The sequence below is a fragment of the Sprattus sprattus genome (assembly GCF_963457725.1).
Source record: "Sprattus sprattus genome assembly, chromosome: 16".
NCBI lineage: Eukaryota > Metazoa > Chordata > Actinopteri > Clupeiformes > Clupeidae > Sprattus > Sprattus sprattus.
Genome location: NC_137914.1, coordinates 22,383,164 through 22,410,663, shown reverse-complemented (window position 1 = coordinate 22,410,663; position 27,500 = coordinate 22,383,164). Strand labels below are relative to the sequence as shown.

The window sequence follows — 27,500 nt, the reverse complement described above, 5'->3', positions numbered from 1 at the left end:
TGACTGACATGATACTTTACTCCAGTACTCCTTTCCCTGCGGTGTTAAATGTTCTGACACCCTGTGAGGTGTCTTTTTATGAAGTGCAGCTGTTAGTACTCTGGAGTTGTTGCGTTTCATAGGGTGCTCTGGTTAATAAGGTTCCAATTGCTCCGTGATGTGCTCACTCCTCAGCGTTTATTATGGTTACCAGCGATAACACTGAAACATCAGCAGCTGCTCCGCCTCAGTCCAGGGCCGCCAGAGCTGACGCTCAGATCCAGAGGCATCCCAGAAAGCCAAAACAATGAAATAAATCTTCTCTCCGTCATGCATGTATTCGCACACAAAGTGTTGCTTTGTGCAATGACTCATGAATATATTCCATCTTTTGTCGCTGTCGTAACCTTGTAGTTGGGTGGTGTAGATTTTCACTGCTCCAAACTGTGTGGTGGAAGTGTTTTTTTCTTTTCTTCATGCTGCATTGGTTGCCACCTGTCAGCACCTCCACTAAATCTCTCCCAATGACAAAGACATATTTCTAAAGGACAACTACTTTTTTGTTGCTTTACAACCCTGTGGCTTGCCTCTCCCTTGATTGGTTTGTTCTCTCACATCCCGCGGTCTGTCTCTCTCACTCACTCTCGCTGGTGCTCCTCATCATAAAGAAACGGCTTCAGTAATGACCAGGCGGGAGTGAATCAGCTGCTCTCCATCCCTCCATTATCTCACAGCATTTATTAGCCTCCACAATGAGGCCGTACAGGCCGTCCCTGGCTAGCGCTCCGTAGATTGTCCCTGTGAATGACCAGCCATTATCCCAGAATAATGAGACTAGGGCGGGCTGGGATGAGTTGATCACTGTGGCCCGCAGTTTATTTTGAACAGATGGTCTCATGGTACTTTTGTGCTAACATATGCCAGTCTGAGGGCAATGGGTCCGCTGAACCAGTCATGGATGTTGGCCAACGGCTTAGTTTTGGTGTCTTTGGCTGCATCAAAAGGAACCTGTTTCTCCTCAGAGTTTGTGGGCACGTATGAGGAGCTATTGGGGAATTTAGCAGGGAAGGAATCAGAGCGCGGCTTAAAGTGCTAATCTTGTTTAGCCCTTCAGGAGCTTTTACTCTGATGGGAAAACCATGGTCTTGTTTGCATGCCAAGCGATCTAGTCCAAACAGGGGCAGACTGTGTTGTCTCCGAGGTGGACACTAAGTCATAACACAGTCCTAAATAGTAAACGGTCACTGGAGAGATATGGGCTACCTGGTGTGTTTCATTCCTCAATTCCAGAAATTCAGAAGAAATATGTATGCAGTTGGTGCTGACCTTCTGCGTAGTGTTGCCAATAAGAGACAGCACTTCAGGCCTGTCTCATGAAAAACAACTTGTCTCTTACCATATTTGAGATGCTCACGAAATATCAGTCGGTACCGTGGTCAATAGATTTTGTGCTGTTTTTCCAATTTCCTGACTGTTGTAACTGAAGTGTTTAGATTGATTTGATCGTTGTGTATAGAATATGAAATGAAGTGAAGTGTGCCTTCACTGTTCATGCTGCTGTTTGTGCTGGACCCTCCATCTACAGCCAAGGAAGCCCAACAACCTTTGAGTCACAGGAGTCTGGTCACCATGTTGATGTGTTTTACAGGACTTCTTTGGCGATTGAATAGGCTGCTGCAACTGGAAACTTCTGCAGTCTCTGCCATTAGTGGAGCATGGGTTTGATTAATTCATTGCATAATTCACTTGGAACGTTAGTGACCTCGTGGGTGTACCAAGGCTATGAGACACATGAGAAGATGAGAGTATTCCCCAGACAAGTCACCGTCTTGTGACTTTGGAAACGTTATTTAAAAATGTCCCAAAGATAGAGGCCTCTGTGACCAAGGAAGTTCTGATTCAGAAAGTGAAAGCACTGCTAAGTTCATCTCTGTTTGAAGTTCTTTTTTGGTTCTGTTTTGTTTTGTCTGAAACTAACCATAATTAATTTCTTCAGAAAATAACAAACAGAGACTGTTCAGATCTATCGCTTGATTAGAGAAACCCATAAGGTCATGCTTGTATTGTCTACGCTTTCCTGAGTGCAGTGTGAACATTCTATTTTTACATTTCATTGTTTGTTTTGTGTCTGATATTTTTTATTTTACTCCCTGAGCATTCTTACTTCTTTGAAAATGTGCTTTCTTTGTGTTGAATCCTCTATGGAGTCGTGTGATACTTTTGAAAGGTTTGAAAGCCTGCATTAGAGGCAACCAACTGTGGTCGATTTTGAACGCATGGCAAACCGATCTCTTTTCTTATGGGTAGCTTTTGCTGAAAAGCACTGAGAAAAGAGGACAGTAGGTAGTGCAGCCTGTGGATTCATCAGCTGCCTAACTCGTGAAAGGTCCGACATCCTCTAGTTCTGAGAGGATCTTTCAGGCTCCATCCCTCTGTTGCTCATTCGCTCACTCATTTTCTCTGAGTGGTCCTGAGTCAAAGACTGTTCAAGGACTCCCTTGTATTGCTTGTGTTTTCTCACAAAACAGTGCTTTCATCATCTGTGGATTACCATATCAGAGCTTTGGCGAGACCGAACATGCAAGACTTGCTCTGTTTTGAAAAGCATGTTCTCTGTTCTTGGCACTTTTCATCAGATGAATACTTCTTACTCAGCCCTGCTCTCAACGCTTTTGATTTTCTGCTAGTAATGATGGCCAATTTTCCACCTGCATTATTGATAATGTCTTGGGACTTTTTAGTTTGTGTTAAGAAAAATCCTGTGAATGCATGCTTCAGGCCAATTCAGTATGCATGATATAAGCCATCATACATACACGGCAGCTAAATCTGCTGGGCTCCAGAAAAAAAATCATCCTTAGGAGCCAATATTAAGTAAGGATAAATAAGTGACGTCACACACAGTTTCTGTGTTTGGTCTAGTTTGGTCTGTGCTTCCTTTTGCCTGCAGACAGCACTTTGCACTGGATTCCTTGGCCTATCAAGGGCCTGCTCCCTTAACTGATGATGGGCGATATTAGCTGAAAATATCAAAACAACGTTTTACAACACAGCATCATAAATGCACCTGTCTTTGATTGATTGATCAGGCAAGTGATCCGATTTCTTTGTTGTTGTGGTAAATCATTTTTTTTTAAAGATTTGTTTATGGGCTTTTTGCCTTAAATGAGACAGGACAGTTAAGGTTTGGACAGGAAATTAGAGGGAGAGAAGAGGTGGGGAGTGGGATCGGGAAATGACAACAGGTCAGATTCGAACCAGTGTCCCCGTGGGCGTTCTAGCCCGTATATGACCGGGGCTACTACTTGCGCCACAGTGCCCCACGTGATATACTTTTTGACCTGTTTTGAACAATTAGACAAAGGCTGATGTTGAATCCTGTCACGTCATGTAGTATAGTATATCAGCTGGCTGAAGGAAATAAGTTCACCTTGCAAAATGTCAAGTGTAGTTGTATTAGCGACCACTTGGAAGGGTTCTGGCACAGATGTGCTCCACAGTGAACTGTAAACTTTTAATGTAACATCAGACCTAGTCATGCTCCCATTATGCTCTCTCTTTTTACTCTACTCTCTCTCTCTTATTCGCACTCCCTACCTCCCTCACTCAGTCACTCTCTCTCTCTCTCTTGCACTCCCTCACTCACTCAGTCACTCTCTCTCTCTCTCTTGCACTCCCTCACTCACTCTCTCTCTCTCTCTCTCTCTCTCTCTTCCCCCCCCCCTCTATATTTCTCCTAAACCCCAGTCCCCAAGCTTATAAGGGCTGTCATCATTACAGCTAGTGGTGTATGTGTCCCTGAACGCTGAGCACGGTCAGGCATCAATCCCCCCCAGCTCTGGGAGGCCCACTGACTGAGGGCCATGACTGGCTCGACCCCTCCCCATGGTCCTTGCCTCGGGTCACATTCTGACACGTCCTCATCAGTCCATACACACACACACACACACACACACACACACACACACACACACACACACACACACACACACACACACACCTCTGCATCCTCAGAGGATCCTGGATAAAACCTGGAGCAGGTTGAGGCATGCTTTTGGCTACAAAATGGCCACCTTAGCTGTAGGATGGGGGAAATGTTATCAAACATCCCCATCCCATCCATCCCTGGCCTCCCCGCCGAGGGACCAGAGTTAATATTAACAAGCTTTAAATCTTGCAGATCTTGTCTTTAAGTGCACTGCTGTGGAAGCCATGGAGCAACTAGGATGAAAGTTAATTACCAAAGCCCACTGCGCATTCCTTCATGACTTTTTTTTTTATGTTCTTTTTCCGTTTCCCTCCCTGTTAAAAAAAAAAGTGCCCATGAAAAAGGATCCTCACATGCACTTTAATATTGAGACAATAGAGGGTGTGGAGAAGGAGTTTCAGGGGGAATATAAATTCCATCTGGCACATTCTAAATGTTATATGGTGTCCTCCCTTCTTTGTTTTCCATTTCCTTGAATATCCTGTGAAGTGGGGTAGTATTTGAAGCGTGGCCGACTCCTCTGCTGTTTCTTTTCTTTTTCTTTCTTCTCCTTTTCTCACTCGTTCCTTGGTGCTTTGGTGGGATTTTTTGCTTTGCCGGGCGGCCATTTTGGTTTGTCACGGTCACGGATGACTGCTCCGGGACACTCTGCTGGACTGTGTGACAGCGAGTGGGCGAGCAGGGGGTCCCGGGACACCCAGAGATGGAGCTTTGTGTGTCTGGGTCGGCTGCCTCCTCTTCCTTTTCTCAAATCTGCAGTCACACTTATACACACACACACACACGCAATCAGCCAACTTTTACTTTTGAGACAAGAGAGGATTTGACTTGCATGAGGACCTTGTCCCTGTGTTGAGAGTGTGTGTGTGTGTGTGTGTGTGTGTGACTGTGCATGTGCATGTGCAAGAGAAAAAAAAGTATGTGGGAGTGTGTGTGTGTGTGTGTGTGTGTGTGTGTGTGTGTGTGTGTGTGTGTGTGTGTGTGCAGATAGAGACAAAGCCAGCTCATGCTAATGCAAGCCTGTCTCAGTCTTGGGATTAGACTAAACGTGACAATCTAGGGGCCTCTTTGTATGGGCCAGCAAATTCAACCACGGCAAGGGGAGGAGTGAGGAGGCGAGCGAGAGAGGGAGAGAGAGAGAGAGAGAAAGAAAGAAAGAGACATACAGAGTCAAAAAAAAAGTATAGACGGCGTGAGAGATAAAGGATAGAAGCAGTCATCTGGGAGCTCCTTGCTGGCTCCTGTTCCTCATCCTCCGTCATCTTCATCCTTTCCCCCCGCACCAAGTCCCCATGGCCAGCACCAGTACCAGACCAGCTTTTGTGAGTATCCCCTCTTCTTCCAGCTAGTTGATTCAGAAGAAACAAATGGAACAAAATGCACAATTTTCTTCTCCATTCTATTGTGTCAGATCTATTGAAGAGAAGGAGCAGGCGGATGTGATTTGTTGTTGTTGTTGGTTTACTGTAGTTTCTGAACGTGCGGGTTTGAAGTTGATCTTATCAGTTATCTGCTTTGGTGTCATTTTTCTGGGTCAGCTGCGAAAAGTTTAAAGCTCCAATTAAAAGCACAACAGCTGAAGACTATCAAGAAGCGAGGCGATAAATAGCCCCTTGGATAGTTTCTCACCCACACCGAGCTGGTCTCATTGGACCCCTGAAGTGGCATTGATCAAGAAGGCCAGTGGGGGCTCGGAAGCACTTTCATGCCAAACAGAAGAATGAATGGATGGACCTCCTCTTGACTCCGCTCAGCGAGTGGTGGCCCGTCCCCTCGTCCATCTTGTTCAGCCTAAAGCAGGCTCATCTGTGTGGAGTGATTTTGCCGTGGTTGAGCCTCTTGAGCGACACCTCTCCCACTTTGAGCCCACTTTGTCTCTCTTTTTAAGACTCCAGAGGGATTAGCATTACTACCTGCAGTTACTAGGTTCGTTGTCTCTGAAGTTAGGCAAAAAGCAGGCTTAATGATTATCTCTGTTGTACGCACACACATTGTTTTTGGTTTATGCTAATGAGTTCACATTAGTTCAATGTGTGTGTGTGTGTGTGTGTGTGTGTGTGTGTGTGTGTGTGTATATGTGTGTGTGTGTGTGTGTGTGTATGCATTTGTGTGTTCTTGTGTGTGTGTGGAAGGATAGGGTTTCTTGGTGTGCCTTTCTGTGGCCTTAGCATCTCATGGCACCATCCTAGCATGGGTTTGTCTCTGTGTAGGACCATTTTATTGGCCAGCCCGCCCAGCCAGACTTTGTTGATGCCAGGCCACCTCTTTGGGGCAGACATCTTGGCACCCTCGCTTTCAGCGCAGGCCCCTTTTGTCCGTCGCACAATGCCAGTGCCAGCTGTCAGTGGCCGTGGCTGCCCACTGGGGTGATGGGACAGCAGTCAGTTAGTGTGCCACACTGCAACTAACCCCCACACACACACACACACACACCAGGCTCCTCTCCACGTCAGCTGCTGACCCTTGCTCTCATGTCACCTTTGACCTCAGCAGCTATTGTCTGTGGTTGATGGGTAGAGCAGCCACTCAGAGGGTTTTCACAATCAAGGCGTCGCCTAGTCTATTTATAGACAAGACCCTGAAGCTGTGCAAAGCAATCTTTATCTCTCTTTCCCTTTCAATCCTTCTCTTTCCTTCTTGCTCTCTGTCAGACCTTCTCTGTTACTATGCATCCTCGTACTTTTTCTCGTTTTGCTTCTTATATCCCTCTCTCTCTCTCTCTCTCTCTGTCTCTCTCCTCATGCATGGTGTCCTTGAAATTTCCTCTGGTGTGTTGTGGAGTTAGTTTCAGAAAAACCTTGTTTATTTATCTATTTGTGTACTCCTCCCGCAGGAAGCTGAAGGCCATTCAGATAAGGATTTACTAAGTTAATTCCCTTTGTAACAGGGCCCAACATTAAGCAAGCAGTAGCCTTTTCAACTGATGGGATTTCCTTTTTCACTCAATATTACCACCTAACTGGATGTGAGCAGCCTGCACATCAAGGTTGACACCTCCACACTAAGAGCAAAGCCCACTTTTGAAATTAGTATTTATGCGAGCGCAAACCGCTAGCGGCATCTCTGTCTGCGACTGCAAGTAGCGTCATCAATAATGCATTTTGTGTAACCCCTTAAGGCTCGTGGCTACTAGAAGAGAAGGATTATGGGTAATTCTCGGGTTGTTCTTCCCCCCCGGGGTGGCGTCCCTCTGTACCCATATAGAACTAGAAGACAGACCGGAACGTTTCTGTCTTGTTCTGGACCCAGGGTTGTTGCACATCCGTCTTCCCAGCTCTGCCTGTGGGAGTTCTGAGGGTGTATCTGATTTACAAGGAGCGTGGCCACGTAGCGGGAGACCCAGAGTGCCATATTGCATACGGTTGCTCATTAGGCAGAATTTATGGCACCTGGCAGTTTTCATGGCAATAAAAGGGGATGGGGTGAAAAAGAACCCTGTGATGTTGGGACTATTTTTATTGCAGGCGGATCGACCAACTAACCACCAGTCAGTTTCTCTCTTTTGGCGTTTACCAAGAGATGGATGGCAAGTATCCATAGTGCTCTATCTTTGGAACTGATTCACTTTAGGAGAATAGGAGAATATAAAAAAACTGCCTTTTTATTTGTTTGCGAATTTCTAAAGTTATTTTCAAAAGTTATGGGGACAAAAGACCTAAAGGGAATTTGGAATATTTATTCAAGCATGACAAATTGAAACAAGGTACCAAGATACCAGTATCTGTCTCTTGTTCCTGAAGCTAGAATTGCATTTTGACAGTGATTGATGAAACCCAACGGTCGCTTGAAGTGAACATTTGCACAAATGTTTTATTTATTTCCCCTTCAGTTACTCAGTCAGTCACTGTGGAGAGTTGATGAAAACTGTTGTCTCATGTAGGACAGTGGTGAAACCCACTTGGGTTCATAAAACGAAATAGCACTAATTTAAATGATCTTGTTATCTTGCGTATTTGGACACCTTCATACCTTCCCGTTTCCTCTTTAAGCTTCCACCTCTGCCCAGGCTGTTCTGTGCCGGCATCTTGTCTGTTGTTGTTGTTGTTGTTGTTGTTGTTGTTGTTTGGGCTGCAGTGCAGGGAAATGAATTGTCATGAATTGGTGTCTGGTTTGTAACACTGTGACTCAGCTGCAGGTTTTCAGCTGTAGTCTGAACTGGCATCTTGCTAAAAATGTTTTGGTTCTGAAAGCTGAACTTGAATTTGTCTTTTAGCCGTAGTGTTCCCTTAAAGCAGAGAGTGACCTAGCTGTCTTAAGTCTGCTATGTTGGTTTTTTATTTTGCATTTCAGAGCAATTTTTTAATCTCAGGATATGAGGTGGGGTTTTGGTATTTTTATTTCCTCACCGCCCGAACGCGTTATCAGAGTAAATGAGTCTCCCCAGGCGCCCACCCCCACCCTGTCCCCGCTTCAGAGGAGTCGGCTGCGGTGCCGTGCTAAAGACTCTATCTGAGATCACTGGCCTTCAAGTGTGACGGAATACGGCTCCGTCTCAAAGAGCCATGGAGCCTTCTGCTGGTAATGCCTAGTAATGAACCCGGCTGGCTCCCATGTAAAGACATTAGCAGTGATGCTTGGAAAATACACCCAGTGCCACACTTACTGTGCATCTCAAAGGGTATCTCTTCATGATTCCCCAGAATTACAGTGGGTTTTCATCAAATGAGAGTGCCTTAAATGGTTTAAAGGTGCAGACCTCGACCCTGGTGAAAGGTTAATGCTATTTGAGCTCAACAGCTAATCAAATACGCCCCTCCCTTCTGTACTACTGAAGCAACGTTGTTTAATGACTAGAAGGGTGTAAGGCTCTGCGCTTTGTCTGTTTCCCGTTAACAGAGGCAGGAGTGCAGGAACACAGTAGGGTTTTGAGCGTGCGCTTACTGGACAGACAGCTAGAGGAACTTGAGGAGAATTTCACTGAATTCAATACAAAGTGTAATAGATTATAATCAACACCTTTTAGGTAGCCTTTGCCACTAGTTTATTACGAATGGAATGGTCCAAGAAGCAGACATGGGGGACTCTGTTGAAATGGTCCAAGAAGCAAACATGGGGGACTCTGAGGCATTATTTTGAGCTATGCTTTCCAGCAGCTATGTTGATGTAGCGCCATTGTCAACGTGCAGGTTGGAGAGAGAGAATGCTGCAGCATGTCAGTCTCTAGAGCCGTGTTTTGTTGATTCAGCTTGCACGTTCACCATCATACTGCTGAACCCCAGAAACAGTGAGGTGGGGGGGGGCTCTGGTCAAGTGTTGAAGCCCTTCTTTTTTGAGCTCAGTGAGCCCGGCCACTACTAATGAGGAATCAGGGGAACCTGTACACCTGTGTCTTACTGTCCAGGAGCAGCCTGGATATCTGGTCCCTTTGTTCAAGGCCAGGCACCTGCATGTGTGGGATTTTTCCCCTTGTTCTGCCTTGTTATCGGGATATAATTGGAGATAAATAATTGTGCTTTAAGTACTGTTTTCATATTCCAGTGGCGACAACAACAGAATGGTAATAGGCCTCTAAGGGAAAGCTGTCCCATGAAACTCAAATCTGAATGCTCCAATTAAAAAGACTTTTTAAAGTGGATTTAAAAGTAGAATATGTAAGAAGTACTAATCAAGCTAGCATTAGCCAGATATCTGAATACATACCTCTCTGCTCTTCTGTTACCCCCTCTTCCTGTTCCGCAGAAGCCTACATTGTCATGTCGACTGACATCCTGAAGGCCCAATCCCTAACATGTATGATTTTATAACCTCTGGATAATTAGCAGCCAAGACTTGCTGAGAAACTTTAGAATGGAACATCTTCTGCTAACATGAGGTTTTGGAGCACATTTCAAAATATAAAAACCTTACATACCAAAGCTTAAAGGGAAGATTTCCAAGTGCATCCATTATGTTAGAGGCTCAAGCAGCTTTAAGCTGAGCGCCGAAGCTATGCAGCTCTTTAGGTAATAATTGCAGGGTTGGGTCTCTCTGATGGAGGCGTCGTCCGGGGAGTCTTAAGGAAGAAAAAAAACGATGAGTCATGCTCCTCCTGATTCATCTCCAGTGAAGTCGCTCAGAAGCCCACGTGGCACTAAGCACCAGGGGGCCATGCTAGAGAGAGAGGGGGTGGCAGGGGGGTAAAAACAGGATGATGAATCGGAGAGGATCAAAGCCCCCCCCCCCCCCCCCCAACCACCCACCCCACCGTCCCAGTACTACCTCATTCATCCACTGATTTGTGGCATCATACCAGGAAGTAATCAGGATTAGCACCAGGAGCTCAATGGTGAACAAAGGTGCCTCTTCAAAGATGTTCCACAGTGCGGTCCTAGCGAATGAGTGTACTGTATGCTGGAGGATGTGTGGAATGCAGTACCTGTGAAACTCTTTATGCTTCTAATGTAAAATGTTCATTTCAGAACCCGGTACTCTTTCAGGGCATGGTCATTTCAGAACCCTGTACTCTTTCAGGGCATGTTTATTTCAGAACCCGGTACTCTTTCAGGGCATGGTCATTTCAGAACCCGGTACTCTTTCAGGGCATGGTCATTTCAGAACCCGGTACTCTTTCAGGGCATGGTCATTTCAGAACCCGGTACTCTTTCAGGGCATGTTTATTTCCAACCTATCTATCTATCTTGTTCTATACAGCAAGTTGCAGAAATCAGAGTTTACACCCTGATATGATACTTTTTCAAATTTGTTTCAGTGAGTGTGTGTGTATGTGTGCGTGTCTGTGTCTGTGTGTGTGTGTGTCTGTGTGTGTGTGTCTGTGTGTTAAGAACAGGAAGATGCAGCAGCAGCAGCCACAATGTTAAATGACTTTTTCTCCTCAGCAGACTCCGATGTCTTCCAGCGCAAATCCCAGGAGACCTCAGTCCTGTCACAGCGTAAGCGCTCCTCCCTCAAACACCACCTCCTCCTCCTCCTCCTCTTCCTCCTGTTCCCTTCTCCTGCTCTAGGCTAACGCAGTGCATACTGCATACTACATACTCTGGGGTCATGTAGAGTTAGTGTTGGAGAGGGATGGAGGGATGGATGTGGTTTATACAGTATCTATGCTACATGCTTGCGGGATGAAGGGTGTTAGTCAGTAGTGCCGCCTGGTTCTCATTTAGCTGGTGATGAGCATTCAGTGGGCTACCCTGGGAGGACTCTCTGGGACGGCTCGCTGGCTCGCTCGCTTCCTCACTCTGGAAGTCTCTCTACTCTGTCCCGCTAAGCTTTCTCACCACAAGCTTGTGCTCTCTAATCTCCACGTCTAGCAGGACGTGCCTCGCCCTCCTCCTGTTAAGGCCTTCTCTTTTTCATCTCTACTCTTTTATTCATGATTGCCACTCTTTTATTCCGTGGCGACTTATCAGACATCTTGAGACGTATCAGAAGTTAAAAGTGTCGTCTCTTGCATGGATCTGATTTTCCAGATTGAAAAATTAATTTTGGATGTAGATCTTTTTTTTTGCTAGGCCTTGTGTTGACCTTTGGGCAAATAGTTATAATCTCACAATTTCTACAAGAGTGTTTCAGAAACATGGAAAAACAGTACATTATCTGCTGCATATTAGTTTGTCCTTGGTCAAGTTTTATAAAGAAGCATTATACCTTTGGTTTCTGTATATTCCATATGACCTGGTCACTACGTAACGTCACACCAGAGATTATGACCCGTTTCTCTATAAACACAAACACAAGTATTTGATTCTCAACAACATGGATGGGCCTCGAATACACTCCAAGGCCCATTCGTACATCACATTCTAACACACTCTGAAAATCCCTTAGAAGTGGGGAGTCTATTTAAAACTCCAGTCGGTAATGTGTGTGTGGTGAGCATATAGTGGGATGTAGGGAGCCCGAGGAGGCCTACTGCATCAGCAGCAGCTCTGCAGCCTGTGGCCTCATTATCATCATGGCACAGATGACTTCTTTGGGGCAGTGAAATATTGAAATGTCAGTCATGCTTTGTATGCTGTGTCTGATGTTGTGGAAGGATGTTTCTTAAAAAGGAAAGTGTCGAATGACACAGAGGGCATTTCCATCATTTCAGTGTACTGTGACAAACTTCACAGCGGTGTTCACAAGCGAACCCCCTCCCCCTCTGGTCCACATGTAAGCCCCTCTACATTCATTCGGTTATTTGAGCCCCCTATGATGGGCCATTGCTGCATCATATAGTGTGTATGTAAAGGGATAAGTATACAGTTAGAGCTGGAGCCTTTATCTTATTAGATTCATTTCCCCCACCCTCCTCTGTGTGTGGATGTGTCAGTGGGTGTTTGTGCATACACGCATGGGAATGAATGTGAGATTTATCACCATATGGTGTTATATGACTTCCTCTGAAGGGCTTGTTCTAAAGGGGGCCGTTTGGTGTCAGTGATGATCTTCTGTTTGCCTTGCGGGGGGGTGTGCATGGGTGTTACCTCTCCATCTTGATGACAGGGTAGGCTAGAATTAGAATTGTACTCCAGGAAACCCATGGTCTAAAAATCCAATTATGTGTTTATTGCACCCTGTGTTTTATTGTCATGGCTTCAATAATGAATGGGCCTCCTGTTGGAATATTTAGCACTCGATCAATCCAAATAATCGATGCGACAACAGCCATGTTTCTTTTGCCTAAAAGGTTCCATTAATTTACACCGCCACCCATATGGTGATGGCATTCATGTCTATGGAACTGAAATCCACTTAAATATGAGATGACAGATTTCCATAGTGTTGACGCCTCATAAGCATTATATCTATTAATATCTTTTAATACAAAATAAGGAGTCCATTTTTACTGTATTTGACGTCTTTTATATGTGTTTTTGAGAGTTGTGATACGCCACGTGACCTAACCTGCCACTCTTGTTTCTCTCTACCTCCTCCTCTTTCTTCCCTCTTTCCTTCTCTACTCTATTCTCCTCTTCTCCCATGCTCTGTTTCTTCAGATCGAGAAGATCATGACGCTGATCGGTGCTGGCATCGACTTCTCCCGAGACCAGCAGTACACCGCCTCAGGTACGGCTCCTCTCACGCTCAGCCTAACACCCTGCACTGCCTTTCACATCAACACGCGTCCAGCCCTCTCACACACCAACAAGGTTACAGCGGGTCGAAGGCTCCCAGTTCTTGACACGTAAGGCCTCACGTGAGGAACCTTAACATCTGAGGCTCCTTTAGCTGTTTATTCTCACTGACATCCCCCCCCCCCCCCCCCCATCATCCTGTCTTAGCACCATCACGCCATTTGCTAGGTATATAGTTGTATATGGGTTGTTATCTGAGTTTGTGCTGCAAATTCATTCAGACACACTGCTATCAGAGACATCCTGAATTCCGCTTCGAACCCAAGTGTTTCTTAACTCGGATGAGTCGGTCTTGTACGCACTACGCACTTAAGTATCTGTCATCACAGTCAGAGTGCTAAAAATTCACGCAGCACTGAAGAGACCGTTTTTAAATGTACCCGCCGGGCAACTGTGTCTATGACTGCTGCTGTGGTCAAGCCAAGGCCATGCCATCCCCAACCCCTTCAGACACCAGGCCTTGAGCACGAGCTCCTCCAGTCATTTAATCCCAGTTGTGGAACAGAAACGGAATACCCTCCTGATGGGACTCTACAGGCTGGGGGTGTGGAGCGATAAGCCGGAAAGGATAGAAGAAGCACTCGAGCAGATCTGGAGCAGAGGTTGTTTCAGGTTTGGTCGTTTTAATAGGATACCAAAGAGAGGGGAACAGGGGCAAATGCAGTAGCTTTGTTCAAGGACAAAGAGGTTCAAATCAATGGATGTGTTGAGAGAGCTTTTACAATTTAGTCGTGGTAGCAATCAATCTCTATGAGGTTAGGCAAACCCCATTTGCAGAGAAGGATCAACTTAGAAAATGTGGTGCTATCATTCTGAATACGGGGACTGTCATCGTCTAGGCGGACCACATGAGACATAACTGTCGCTGTCAGTTGCCATGTCCTTTCTTAACTTCTAAGCTGATGTACGCTGCCACTTCAGATGCCTTTGCTTATCACAAGTGAAGCTCCTGTAGAATGATGATGCTGTCAACATGAAGATCATAGGTTGGATGTCAATACATTTCTGCAGGAGCCCTCTGCCCTGAAAGTCACTTCACATGCAGATGACTGCCAAATGGGACGGTGCACCGCTTCCTATTGGAATCCCCTACCTGTATGTTACCTCTGAAAAATGATGATATCCAAGCAGTCATATCATTATGGTATATGATATGCACTATAATGCACACAGGCATGGTGATGGTATAACTTAACCACTTGTGCATTTCCATCAAATATCCCGGCATGGTTCATCGGGCACTTTGCTCATTTTGAGCCGTGAAATTAGGAGCTGTGCGCTCCGTGTCGAGTCCGTCCCCATCTTCCTGCTGTACCCGGTCACCCTGTGCATGCATAGCTGGAGGTTCTGTTCCACATTCATTTCCATAGAGAGATTGAGTTCAGGACTTATTGCCCAACTGTGTGTGTGTGTGTGTGTGTGTGTGTGTGTGTGTGTGTGTGTGTGTGTGTGTGTGTGTGTGTGGGGCACATGGGGGTATATGGTGGCATGTCAGCGTGGAGTTCGGGATCTGTTCTGCCTGCTCTTCTCTCTCTCTCTGATCTGGGTAATCAGCTTACCCTGGGCAGAACAGCAGAAAATTAGTTTTTTGGAGAATCTATCTGCTCAATTTCAAGAGCAGGTTTTTTTTTTCCTGACTTATTTAAATTGTTCTGTATATACACTGGCAAGTCTAATTAAATAGCACTAGATTAGATTTGGCAGGTTTTTTTTCTTCTTTTTGGCTTGGAAGTTGGCTGATTTTGCAAAGTTGTACCTGTTCCCCAGTGCCTTCCAGCCTTGTTTTACCCCAGTGATATGACACCCTTTCCAACAGCCTGTTTGGCCTATATACAGCAGGTATGTTTGGCCCACATACAGAGAGACCCATCTCCTTGTGGACGCACCAGACTACAGAGGTGTGTCGGCGTGGCATCTTTTTGGCCTTGTTTCCAACATGGTCGTGGCCGTCCCAGTTTGACAAACATCTCTGTTTACAAAGCTGCTTCAGCACCTCCCTCCTACCCACCTCCCTGCTGACTGTCTCTCTCACTGCCTCTTGACTATCCCAGACCAATCTGTTTGTACATCTTTTTTTAAATCAGAATGATTGCGTGAAAAGACTGCACGTTATCTTAAATAACTCAATTAGTCTTCATTTCCCCCTTATCATTTCCCCCCCTGATACATTATCTCACCGGTTGTTGTCCATTAGTAGTCCATCTGTCCCATGTCTTAGCTGAGAGGAGTGAGCAGGTGCTGTGGACATCAGAGTGATACCCCCCCCCCCCCCACTCCCCCCTGTGAAAACATGTCCGATCAGTCCCAATTACTTTGATCCGATGAAATTCCCCTTCCTTCTCCCCCAGCTATTCTGGCGCTCCTGCTCTCCTGAGTGGTGTCATTTCCGTGCCTGTCTGACAGTTGACAGCCCGACTACAGTAACGCGCAACATTCCTTCAGCGAATAAGCTTGATTCCCAAAGCTGCCTTAAAAGCCCACAGAAGACCGAAGAGTAAGAGGCCGACCCAGAGAGGACAAATCACTCGAGCCAGTGAGTCATGGCCTCGCTAATGCCGGGAAGCTAATGTGTGGAAAACCTCCTCTGTGCGCTCCACACCTCGGAATTACCTGAACAAATGCTCTGTCACGTTAGTCCTTCTCTCAGATACTTGTCCAGACAGTGAATGGTTGTTGATTTCTATAGGAGCTCCTGGGGTGCAGTGCTGAGAGAGATTCAGTGCCCCTTATTTTAGCCCTCTCTGTTGCATCATAGACCAAGGAAAGAGGATCATAGACCATAGCAGAGGAAGATGCTGGAGGATTTATTTTTTTGAATCTATTAAAGAGCATCTTCCTCTTTTACCATCGAATCAGCAGTAAACTAATGATTCCATACTTCTATTTGAGTTGCAACATTTGAGATGAAGAACATTTGAGATGAAGAATCCTTTCCTGCTGTGAAACCAGCTTACTCCGTATAATCTTGAACTCTCCCAGTTCTCCATTTGTTTAATGACCTTAGCTGATCTCAAATGTCATAAACAATAACGAGTTGTGGTTAACAGTCCGTGTTGTGGTTGCTCTTCATTGCTTCATGATCGTGGACATCTTGCGCTAAAACAAAACACTGTTTAATACAGGTCCATCCAGCGCTCTGTATGCGTGCGACAGGATGCTTAAATATTAACTCGCCCGTATGTCACGCCCGTATGGGAAGATTGTTTAAAACGTTTTTGTTTAAAGCTTGGAAAGCTGAGAAGGGCGAGTCGACTGCAGTGAATGCGTGCATTGCCCTGTTTGGCTGTTCTTAACCTAAGCGGCTGTTAAGCGGGCAGGCTATTGTGCCGTGCCCTGTGGGTCTCTCTGACTGCTGAGAATGTAGATGGCACGTGCTGAGCACTTGTGCATGTTAAAAGCTCTCGGTGATGGGTATAGATTGATATTGCTGCTGATTGCTTTGGTCCGGGAAGTGAGAGTCAATAATAACTTGCACTCTCCGCTCTCACTCGCTTCACTGGCTGGTCCCCTCAGTTCAGCCGTGTCGACATGCTGTTGAGTGGTTTTAGTTTTTTCTTTCTTAATGAGTCCTTAGGAGGATGAGAGAGATCTGTTGTGGAAAAAGAAGCGAGGCAGAGAAAGAGAGAGAGAGAGAGAGAGAGGAGGGACGGACGGAGGTCTAGTGTAGAACGACAGCTTGATTCTTCAAACAATGAGCAGCAGCCTTGCAGTTTCTGAGAGAGAGGGATAGAGAGAGATAGGAGACAGATAGGAGAGGGATAAAGAGAGAGATAGGAGAGAGAGAGAGAGAGAGAGATAGAGAGGAGAGGGAGAGAGTGATAGAGAGAGAGAGAGAGTGAGAGAGAGAGAGAGAGTAGAGGGATACCGAGAGAGAGAAGAGGGAGAGAGAGGACAGGGATAGAGAGAGAGAGAGAGTGTGTGGGGGGGGTGAACAAGAGGGAGGGAACAAGAGCGATGGAGGGCAGGGATAGGAGGGGGAGGGCAGTAGAGGGAGAGGGAGTGAGACGGAGGAGGCTGATTGCAGGCAGGCAGAATCGCCCAGGACAGCAAAAGGACACCAGTGCTCCACAGACCCGCAGGATTATGTGTGTGCTTCCTCCAGCGGCAACCTTGGTGCGGTGCTCGTGAGCACACTCATCCTCAGGAGTGTCCTCCCAGCACACACGAGAGAGGGAGGCAGGGGAGCAGCTGAGCCTCTCTGACTCACCTTGTGGAGCTGCAGGAGCCAGAGAAGCCTTTGGAGTGCCTGGATCAGAGCATCGCACTGGGATACCTGACACAGAGCCTGACTGCACTGGGATACCTGACACAGAGAGAGCCTGACTGCACTGGGATACCTAAGAGAGCCTGACTACAGTCAGCATCCTGCCTCGTGAAGTGCAGATGGATGGAAAAAGATGGATTTGATTGCATTTTTGATCTCTTGATGCAATGTTTGTCTATGGATATAGGTGTGGGGTAGGACTACATAGGATTACAAATTAACAGGATGCAAAACCATTCGAATTGACATTTGGGAAGTTAATTAATCGGAGGCTTCTGGATTTTCTCCAGTTTGTGTGTCTTTTTTTTTCACTGTTAATGCTCCGTGTCTCAGAACAACTCAACTCTGTTAGACTAAAATATTTAATATGAGGCTAAATAAACAGTTCAAAGCTTTGAGACGAAAGACATTTCTTATTTTCCTCTCGACTATTTGCTATCTCAATGCGGAGCTGCTTTGATCCCTGGTGGTGATTAAATGAATCTATCAGAGGCATGTCTTGCGAGCCCAAGACTTTTGACAGACTGCCAAGATTAAACCAACTCATTTGTGATACATGGGCATACATTTGTGATCAAACTTTGTCAGACTCTTTCTGAGAGGGCTACAGTGAGATTGTAGATCCAACTTCGTTTGCTCATTTCATCACAGATTCTTAACGAGTGATGGAGTCGGTTTCTCGTTGAATTACTGCTTGATTACCAGAGCCGAGTAAGGTCGGTAATTATCACTTTCGGAGACTCCTGTTTGGCACAACCACCAGGATTCCACGTGTCTCATCTCGACTTCTCTCCCCGCGTGTGGTCATGTGATCCTGGATGGATGATTGCGCTGACTGATGTCTTAAGGGATGTTTTTTTGGCCGAGTTGGAAAGACCATGCAGGATTTGTAATCTTAATTATCTGGCTTCTTCTGCTCTCTCCTCCCGGGTTTCGATTGCCTCAGATCCACTCCCCAAGAGAGACCAGACAATCTCTCTCTCTCTCTCTCTCTCTCTCTCTCTCTCTCTCTCTCTCTCTCTCTCTACTCTCCTTCGCTCCCTCTTTTCCCTCCTGCACTGTAGTGTTCTGCCTCATTAAAGACCAAAGCCATTGAGATGGAGCATGGATCTGCAAGCATTGCATATTGCAAGGGGAGCAACCGCACTCCACATTCAAAGCAGCTGCTAAACAAGCCTGCTCTTTAAGTCCTCTTGACTCTTCAGAAGTTCCTCTTTTTCTTTATCTCTCGCTGAGGTTGTGATGATCTCCTGAGCACTCGTGACCACAGATTGTCTTCAGAAGTACACCATGTGTTCGCTTTGTAGCTTTATAAACTGTGCCAAGATTAAAACCTGCATACCCAAATTCTTATCTCTAACTGTGTGACCGACCGTGAAACCCAGAACCCAGTCCTCCTTCCTTGCAGTCCAACCCTCCCTTCTCCCCCCTTCGACCAACATCCCTCCCCATCTACCCTACCCCCCCCCCCCCCCCCCCCCCCCACACACACACACACATCAGGCTTCAGGTGTAGCCTGAGTTCATTTCTCTGTTTACTCCACCGTGGTGGTCGAGCCTCCGCCTAGCTGCGCGGGCGCTGCCATCACCCCTGACTGGCCTGGACGCTGTCTCCCCTGCCCTCCTGGTGCTGGTGCTCGCGGCACTGCTGGCCGAGGATGATGTGGCAGTGCCACGTGTCGTCCTCGGAGTGCCGCTGCTACCGGCTCAATGGCTTCTCCCTGCTCAAGCGCTTCCCTCTGTCGGCAGGTGCCAGTGGCCGGCTGCTGGACCAGCCCGTGGGTGACTGGCTGGATCACGTGGGCCTGCCCCAGTACGAGAGCAAGCTGCTGCTCAACGGATTCGATGACCTCCACTACATGGTGAGTTACTCATGTCTCTCTCTGTGTTGTGTGTGTGTTTGTTGTGTGGATGTTTGTTTGTGAATGATTGTGTGTGTTCATGCGGGTGTGTGGGAGGAAGGGTCATTGATGTGGTAAAGGGATGAACAGTGTATCTGCATTGGTCAGTGATGAGTTTTGAGTCTCCTCCACACTAAAGAACTATGTTGACACATTAGGAGGAAAGCAAACAGTGGACACACTGAGGAATGCTCTTGCACTAAATATTATGAAGTGGAGTCGAACTCCATCAGTAGCTCCTGACTAGCTGAAGTTCCAGCTCTGCTAAAGCATCATTTCAAACCACGCCTTTTTTCTTCTGAGGTGACATGATTTCCTGTTTGTATTTTGTCCAAGAAATGAGCATCAGTAAGGGATGCAACTGCTTCCTGGCCATAGAAACTCTCCTCTCTGTGTCGCTTTGTCTTCAAATCTGTGTTCAACCACGGTCGAGCTCTGGTCCCTAATTTCACTGACAGGCAACTGGCAACAAGCAAAAGCAATGAGCTCAAGTCCGCTGCGCTTGATACATTTAATAAAATAAATTAATACCATGAGCAAGACCCTATGCGCAAACATTGGTGGGTCAGAACAATACTCCCAGCCACACAATAGTTATGTTTTTCGTTCATGCACGACGAACTTTGCTTGTTGCTTTTCTTGTTGCCCGTCATCTAAATGAGGCCCCCCCCTATCTTTCCTCTCACACACACGCACACAAACACTACTGCGCTCTGGCTGGCCACCCTCGCAATCTCTTTCCTTTTGTTGTACTCTTTTCCAGCTTCAGCACTACTCCAACAGAGTCATGGCTAACTCATTCAGTGATCACCTCGTGATCTTAGCATTAAAGTGTCAGCTGTCAAGATTTAAGCAGATCCTATTAGCTTCATCTCAAGGGGGGAGCTCCAATTCATTTAAGATCCCCAAGATCCAGTTAAGTGTTCAGACCAATTCCAAGTCCTCTTTCCAAATCCCCATCCCTGCGCTGTGAAATTAGATTGCAAATGGTCGGCGCTCGTCAGCTGTATTAGCCCCTCAAGGGGAGCCGCTGAACGGGCTGTGCCTCCGGATGAAAACGCCGCTATTTTAGGATGCTGCTTCAAATGATCGCAAACCCAACGCTGGCCATGACTAATGGTTTAACCCTCAAACGCAACATGAGAGCTGGTACATAGTAAGGGAGGATTTGGTTGCAGTTCAGTAGTGTATTGCAAATTGTGAAGGTTCACTCAAGCAGTGGGATTTGGCTATTCTGAATTTTAGCATTATTTTAGCTTTCACCCTCAGTAAAAGTGTGACCAATCAATTCAGGTTGCGATTTTGAGATGTATAGAACACCATTTGGAAATACATTTTTTTCTAAAAACATGCACGAGAAATAACTGCCATAGCATGAGAGAGATTTTGTTGACATTTAACCTAAACTATAATGAGAAACAAATCACTGGATGTACACATAACCAAAGGAGTCCGAGAGTGGCTCCCAGAATCTATGAAACAACTAGTCTACAAGAACTAGACCCCGCCATACAAACACTCCCCTAGTATCTCATGTGCCTTGTGTAGGATTTAGTGGCATCTAGCGGTGACACAGCAGGTGGTCTCCTCATAGTAAACGCAGGAGGTGGTCTCCTTATAGTGAACACAGCAGATGGTCTCCTCATAGTGAACGCAGGAGGTGTGCTCCTCATAGTGAACACAGGAGGTGTGGTCCTCATAGTGAACGCAGGAGGTGTGCTCCTCACAGTGAACGCAGGAGGTGTGCTCCTCACAGTGCTGAGTGTGGTCCTCATAGTGAACGCAGGAGGTGGTCTCCTCACAGTGCTGAGTGTGGTCCTCATAGTGAACGCAGGAGGTGTGCTCCTCACAGTGCTGAGTGTGGTCCTCATAGTGAACGCAGGAGGTGGTCTCCTCACAGTGCTGAGTGTGGTCCTCATAGTGAACGCAGGAGGTGGTCTCCTCACAGTGCTGAGTGTGCTCCTCATAGTGAACGCAGGAGGTGGTCTCCTCCAGTGCTGAGTGTGGTCCTCATAGTGAACGCAGGAGGTGGTCTCCTCCAGTGCGGTCCTCATAGTGAACGCAGGAGGTGTGCTCCTCACAGTGCTGAGTGTGGTCCTCATAGTGAACGCAGGAGGTGGTCTCCTCCAGTGCTGAGTGTGGTCCTCATAGTGAACGCAGGAGGTGTGCTCCTCACAGTGCTGAGTGTGGTCCTCATAGTGAACACAGGTGGTGGTCTCCTCCAGTGCTGAGTGTGCAGGGTTGGAGCAGGGCTTCCATTATGTGTAAGTAAGGATGCTGGGATGCTGCTGGAGCCCTTCCAAGAAAATGCTCCAATGCCACAACAAAGCAGTAGGGAAACGGTGGAGGCCGAGAGCAGGTCAGGCAGCTTAAACAAAAGAGAGAAAGAGGGATGAAGAGAGGAGATGGAGAGGGAGAGAGCCAGGGAGTGAGAGAGAGATGACCTGGCATTTTTCTGTAGTACAGTGCCTACAACCTTCAAACAAGCTCAACAACATACACAAAAATACATACACACACACACACACACACACACACTAGAGATGGCTACACAAGCTCCAAGGGACCCTTAGTTTGTGTACAGGTTTGGTTTGTTTATTTGTTTGTTTGTTCGCTTTTGTTGTTCTTGTTCACTCGGTGGGCAATCTTATCTTGCATTAAGGACCAGGCAGTCTGGCAGCCCTCCCAAACACCAATCGATTATTTTAATCGGTCGATTTTGGACAGAGTTGCTAACAGAATGCTGTGTGCCACTGCAGTTTCTTCCCCGCACAACCCAGTCTAAACACGCAGCCACCTGTCCAATGTTCTGAGCACAGTGTAGTAGCGCACTACAGCGCAGGACTGTGTTCTGTGTTCTGGCTTTGATACTGCAAATGTCCCCGCGGCTCCTTGGCGGTGGTGGTGGTGCCGTTCTGAAGCTCCCTGCCGAAGCGCCCTTATTGCGGGGACCTTGTTCAGTAGTTCCCCCAGCGTGGTGATGATTGCGGGGACCTTGTTCAGTAGTTCCCCCAGCGTGGTGATGATTGCGGGGACCTTGTTCAGTAGTTCCCCCAGCGTGGTGATGATTGTGGGGCTGACGCTCCAGCTGCTCAGGCGGTAATCACGGTATTGTGTTTGGCAGGCTATAACTGGTGTGTGTTGATGTGGTTGCCAAGCCAACGAGGTAAGTGACCCACCCCACACCCCCATGCGTGTTTGGCTGTTTTTTCTCTTTTCTTTTTTCTTCCTGTGGTTTTGAGGCGGTGTTGTTTTTATGCCGTGGCGTAATGAGAATGGATGATGGCCGTGCCTCAGGCCCCAGCTGGTCAGGCCTGGAGGAGAACGCCATAAATCAGAGAGAGGGCCGTGTGCCTGGACGAGGACCAATCCCTTTAGCCACTCTCACACACACACACACACACACATTTGCCTAGGTCAGGGCAATTATGAGAAAATGAGTTTATGCCTTTTTCTCTTTCCTGTATATTTGTGAGCACACACTCCCAATAAGAGCGCGTGCTGAGGCAGCTCGGTTCTATCTGCCTGCCTGATTTCCTCTCTTAGTCACTGGGTTCTAATTTGAGAACAGCGGTGCAACCAAGGCCGTTGCAGTTAGAAAATCCATTCCGAATGCGCCTGGGCTTATTGATCGCATTACCGGCACTCTCCGAGTGGAAGCTCAAGGCTGAAGTTGCGCACGGCGCTAACTGTGCGTCTACTTTGGCTGGAGATGTAGGGTTTAAATGATTGACGTAGCATCCTGATGTAGATGTAGGGTAGATGTAGATCTAGGGTTTAAATAATACACATAGCATCCTGATGTAGATGTAGGGTAGATGTAGATCAAGGGTTTAAATAATACACATAGCATCCTGATGTAGATGTAGGGTAGATGTAGATCAAGGGTTTAAATAATACACATAGCATCCTGATGTAGATGTACAGTGCCACTTGAAAGTATGGGAACCCCTTGAGCACTTTTTCATCACCAATTTTCCAAGTGGCACTGTAGATGTAGGGTAGATGTAGATCTAGGGTTTAAATAATAGACGTAGCATCCAGATGTAGATCTAGGGTTTAAATAATACATGTAGCATCCTGATGTAGATGTAGATCTAGGGTTTAAATGATAGACGTAGCATCCTGATGTAGATGTTGATTTAGGGTTTAAATAATACACGTAGCATCCTGATGTAGATGTAGATTTAGGGTTTAAAAAATAGACGTAACATCCTGAGGACAGGCGAGGCCCTGGGTCTCGCCTGCTTGGGCTCTGTGTTTGATCACTCCAGTCACAGCTCAGTTTGTTTGTCTGCCTCTTCTTCTCACTGACGCGTGAAGGTCGCCGCAGAGTTGAGCTGCCTGGCTCAGTGCCTTTCTGGGCTTTCATGACTCGCTTAGTTAGGAGTCATAAATCTTCACCATCACCATCCGTCAGAGGAGCAACAGACTCTTGACACGCACACACAACATACATACACACACACACACACACACACACACACACACACACACACAAACACACACAGCATCTTTGAGGTGAATGACTGACGTTGAGGTCAGTCATTCACATTAGCATTTTATTTACATTTATGTTTCTAGCGGTACCTTGTGTCCAGATATTTACAGCCCAGGAGAGATGTATGGCCGTGACAGTAGCATGGTGCCGATGTCCACATCAAACAGCACTGCCTCTTTTGTGATATTTCTTAAATATTACATTGGACGGAAGAATGGTTTTTGGCTTTTAGGATTTTGCGCCTCATTATGCTGTTACACTCTCAACATCTTTCACACCTCTTCACAACCTCAGTTTCAGTATGTCCCCGCAGGATCTCTAGGATGAAAGCACGCTTACACACACACACACACACACACACACACCCACACGCTGACACATGCTCTTCCCCGGCAGAAACCCAAGCCATGAATGTATGGATGCATGAATGTCAAAGCTACAGAAGTATTTCATTATTAAAACAGGCTCCCCAGCTGACTCCCACAGACGCTCTGCCAGGCCTGGTAGCCTTGTGGGCTTACTAAAGATAGTTGGAGCTTCTCAATGGAAGGATGTCAAATGGGAGAGGGGTGTGTGGGGGGGGGGAGGGGGGATGATTAGTATGGCACAATAAACTTTAATGTGATACTGTGTTCTGAGATCAGAGGCAAGTGTGTCAGAGCTGTGCTTCATGCGTTAATTTGCCTGCACTCCACACACACACACACACACACACATACACGCACACTTTGTGATGAGGTGAATTCTCCAGGTTCCGTTGATCCAGCTCAGCCCTGTCTGTGGGCATGACGACTGGAAATGACGGTAGCCTGGACCGCAGATAATCCTGCCCACCAGAGGGGTCTCCAGGAGAGTTCAGGATGGATGCTTCAGCTCTCCTTCTCTTTCTCCCAATCACTTTCTCTCTAGCACAGACACACAAACACACAAGTGCAGATACACACACACCCATACACACACACATGCGCTCACACACACCTGCCCTATTCATTCACCTGCTACGCCTTCTTCAATGAGGTTTGTTCTCCACCTCCCTCTCTCCCCCTCCCTCTCTTCCTTCCTTCATTCCTCCCTCTCCCTCCCTCCCTCCCTCCCTCCCTCTCTCTCTCTCATCTGCAAACAGATGCAGTTGTATCTCTGTAGGGATCCATTCCATGTTGTCAGACGAGCTTGTCAATGACTAAAACACTTTGACTTGCATGCTTGGTTCCATAGCATACCATTGTATAGCCGTTTTGCAGTTGCTGGATCTCGATCCCTACTTAGAATTTGGACCCAAAAAGAGCTAAAAATAGAGCCCAGGTTAGTAAATCCCAGTTTCCTTTGAACTAAGCCTAGATTGGTACCAGTAACTCTTGATAACAAGATGTTGGCCTGTATGCTGTTTCATAGGCAACAAAGTCAATCCTGAAACATGAAACAGTGAGTCTTACATATGTCTGGGAAGGGTGAGGACCGAGGTAGCAGGCAGAGGGGACATTAGAATTATCTTTTTCTTCTTCATCATCAATTTTTTTTGGGGTGGAGTGATAGGGAGTTACCTACCTACCCAATTTTTCTTATTAGATTTGGATGTTACAGCAAACAAACACGTTATTAAGGATGGCCTAATCTACCTCTACCTCTCCCCCTTCCCCCTTCTCTCCTCTTTCTCTTTTCTTTCTCTAAGACTTCCTCTTTCCCAGAGCCAGTTCTCCACTCACTATTAAACCACAACGAGCTCCAGATAGCACTAATCCAAATTTCAGTAAGAACACAGACCGTTCGCTCCTACCCGTCATTTCTGTACTTCCGCAGCTCGAGGTGTAAACACTTAATCTTTTTTCCGGTGTGACTGACGATCCAAGCGAGGGCGAAAGCATAGGCTCTGTGTTTGTGTGAAGTGTTATCAGTCCCCTGTGTCCTTTTTTTTTTTTCACTCATCAGAATTCTAACACATGTCTACTTCCCTGATAACGCTTGCAGCACTGCGCCAGGCACGCTTGAAGCTCTGCATTTTTAAAGCGCGACTGCGGCTGCCCGCACCCTCATCCCCCCCCCCCCCCCCCGTCCTTATTTGCATGTCTCTGATTCCTTTTTCCCTGCGCTCTCGGTAGGTCATTCTGTTTGATGCAGGCTTTTGTTGAAATGGCGGGGAGTGTGTGTGATGAATGTGCTGTGGGTGATCCTCTCTGCTCATGCCCCCTCTGTAGCGAGTGCCAAACCAGGTGTTTCAGCACATCTGTCGTACAACAGTGCACATACTGACTCTTACACCAGCAAATCTGTAGCGTCCTGGGTGTGCTTGGTGTTTTTTTTTTTTTTGCACGTATGTTTGTGTGTGTGTGCATTCATGTTTCTCTGTTTTTGTGTGTGTGTGTGTGTGTGTGCATGCATGCATTTCTGTGTGTCTGTTTATGAGTGTGTGTGTGTGTGTGTGTGTGTGTGTGTGTGTGTGTGTGTGTGTGTGTGTGTGTGTGTGTGTGTGTGTCCAAACCTTCCGGTGGTAGGTCTCTCGTCGTCATTAGGCAGGGAGATGATTTAGTCTTCCAGTTAATTAGAGATGTATGTGCCAGTAGGATAGAAGCTAGGAGGCAGCTGAATGACTGGCTCTAGGCTCTCCCCCACCAGCAGGTCCTCAGCAAACACAGAGGGGGTGTATGTGTGTGTGTGTGTGTGTGTGTATGCTTCCGTGAGTGTATGTGTTTTTCTTTTGCATGTGTGCATATGGATATGCTTGTGTGTGTGTGCTACCAAGTGTGTTTTGTTTGTGTGTTTGTCACACTTACTCTCTACCCTTCCCTACATCTCCAGTGCAGTCATCTGTCAATACTGCACTACAATCACGTGTATGTGTGCGTACGTGCGTTTATATGGTTGAACATACACGTGTGTGTGCGTATGTGCGTTTATATGATTGAATATACACGTGTGTGTGTGTATGTCCCCGTGTGCCACCGTTCCATCCCCATGTCTCTCATCTGCTTCCTCCCCCTAATTGAGCTCTCGGGCCAGAGACGTGCATAAGTGAGCGACGGCAAATTAAGAATTGAAGACGGCTCTCAAGCGTCCTCGGGCGCAAGTGGCTTTTACATCCAGCAGCTGCTCAGATTTAGGGCCACTGACGTCACCCGCTCATTCCTGCTCTCCATCTCCAGCTCTCGACGTGGTGCTGGTGGTGGCGTGGACAGGGAGGGGAGGGGAGGGGAAGAAAGAGAAGAAGACTGACTCCATCTGTTAGGGGCAGTCTAATGTAGCGTGACCCTGCCGGAATGATCAAGAGCTCTCCTAGCTGTGGGGGGGGTTGATGAGCTTGGTGGTTATTTGGGGCCCTTGCTCCGAAATCATTAATTAAAGCACTTTGTTTTCCATCCGAGTCGCTCCGCACCGCACCGCTCCATCCCCCAGGCCGTGATCAATATGATAGCAGTGATTGCTCTGTTGTTGATGGTGGGCTGGCCAAGTGGAACCTTGTTAAAAGACATGAGATGCATTTGCATCGACATGGGAAGGGGAGGGGAGAGATTACTCCAGGGAGGAGGGTGGGTGTTGGGGGTCAGGGGCAGGAGGTGCTGCTCCCCCTACAGGGTGATCACTCAGAGGGTCAGCATGGATCACGGCAGTCAAACGGATGGATGGTCCAAATGTGCTGACTGAGACCTCACTGACCTGGATATTCAGGCCAGGCCAGTTCAACGTAGTTTACCCTCTTTCATGGAGATGTTGGTGGTCACTGCATACGTTAAAACACTCAAATCTCAGTCGCAGGTCACCTCTGGGGTTTCTGTGTGCATATTCTAATACTGATTAAAATGTCCTCACGCCCTTGGCTGAA

General features: G+C 46.9%; 1 protein-coding gene across 1 annotated transcript in view; it reads left to right on the top strand.

Annotated features, from left to right (window-relative positions):
- Nucleotides 1–27,500, top strand: part of LOC308377509 (ankyrin repeat and SAM domain-containing protein 1A-like) — a gene marked incomplete at both ends in the record, with an annotated part of 101,593 nt that overhangs the window by 55,923 nt on the left and 18,170 nt on the right. The window contains 3 exons of the mRNA XM_080854197.1: nucleotides 10,783–10,836; nucleotides 12,883–12,952; nucleotides 19,034–19,146. Coding sequence (XP_080710323.1) covers nucleotides 10,783–10,836; nucleotides 12,883–12,952; nucleotides 19,034–19,146 — 237 coding nt within the window. The remainder of the gene's footprint in view (nucleotides 1–10,782; nucleotides 10,837–12,882; nucleotides 12,953–19,033; nucleotides 19,147–27,500) is intronic.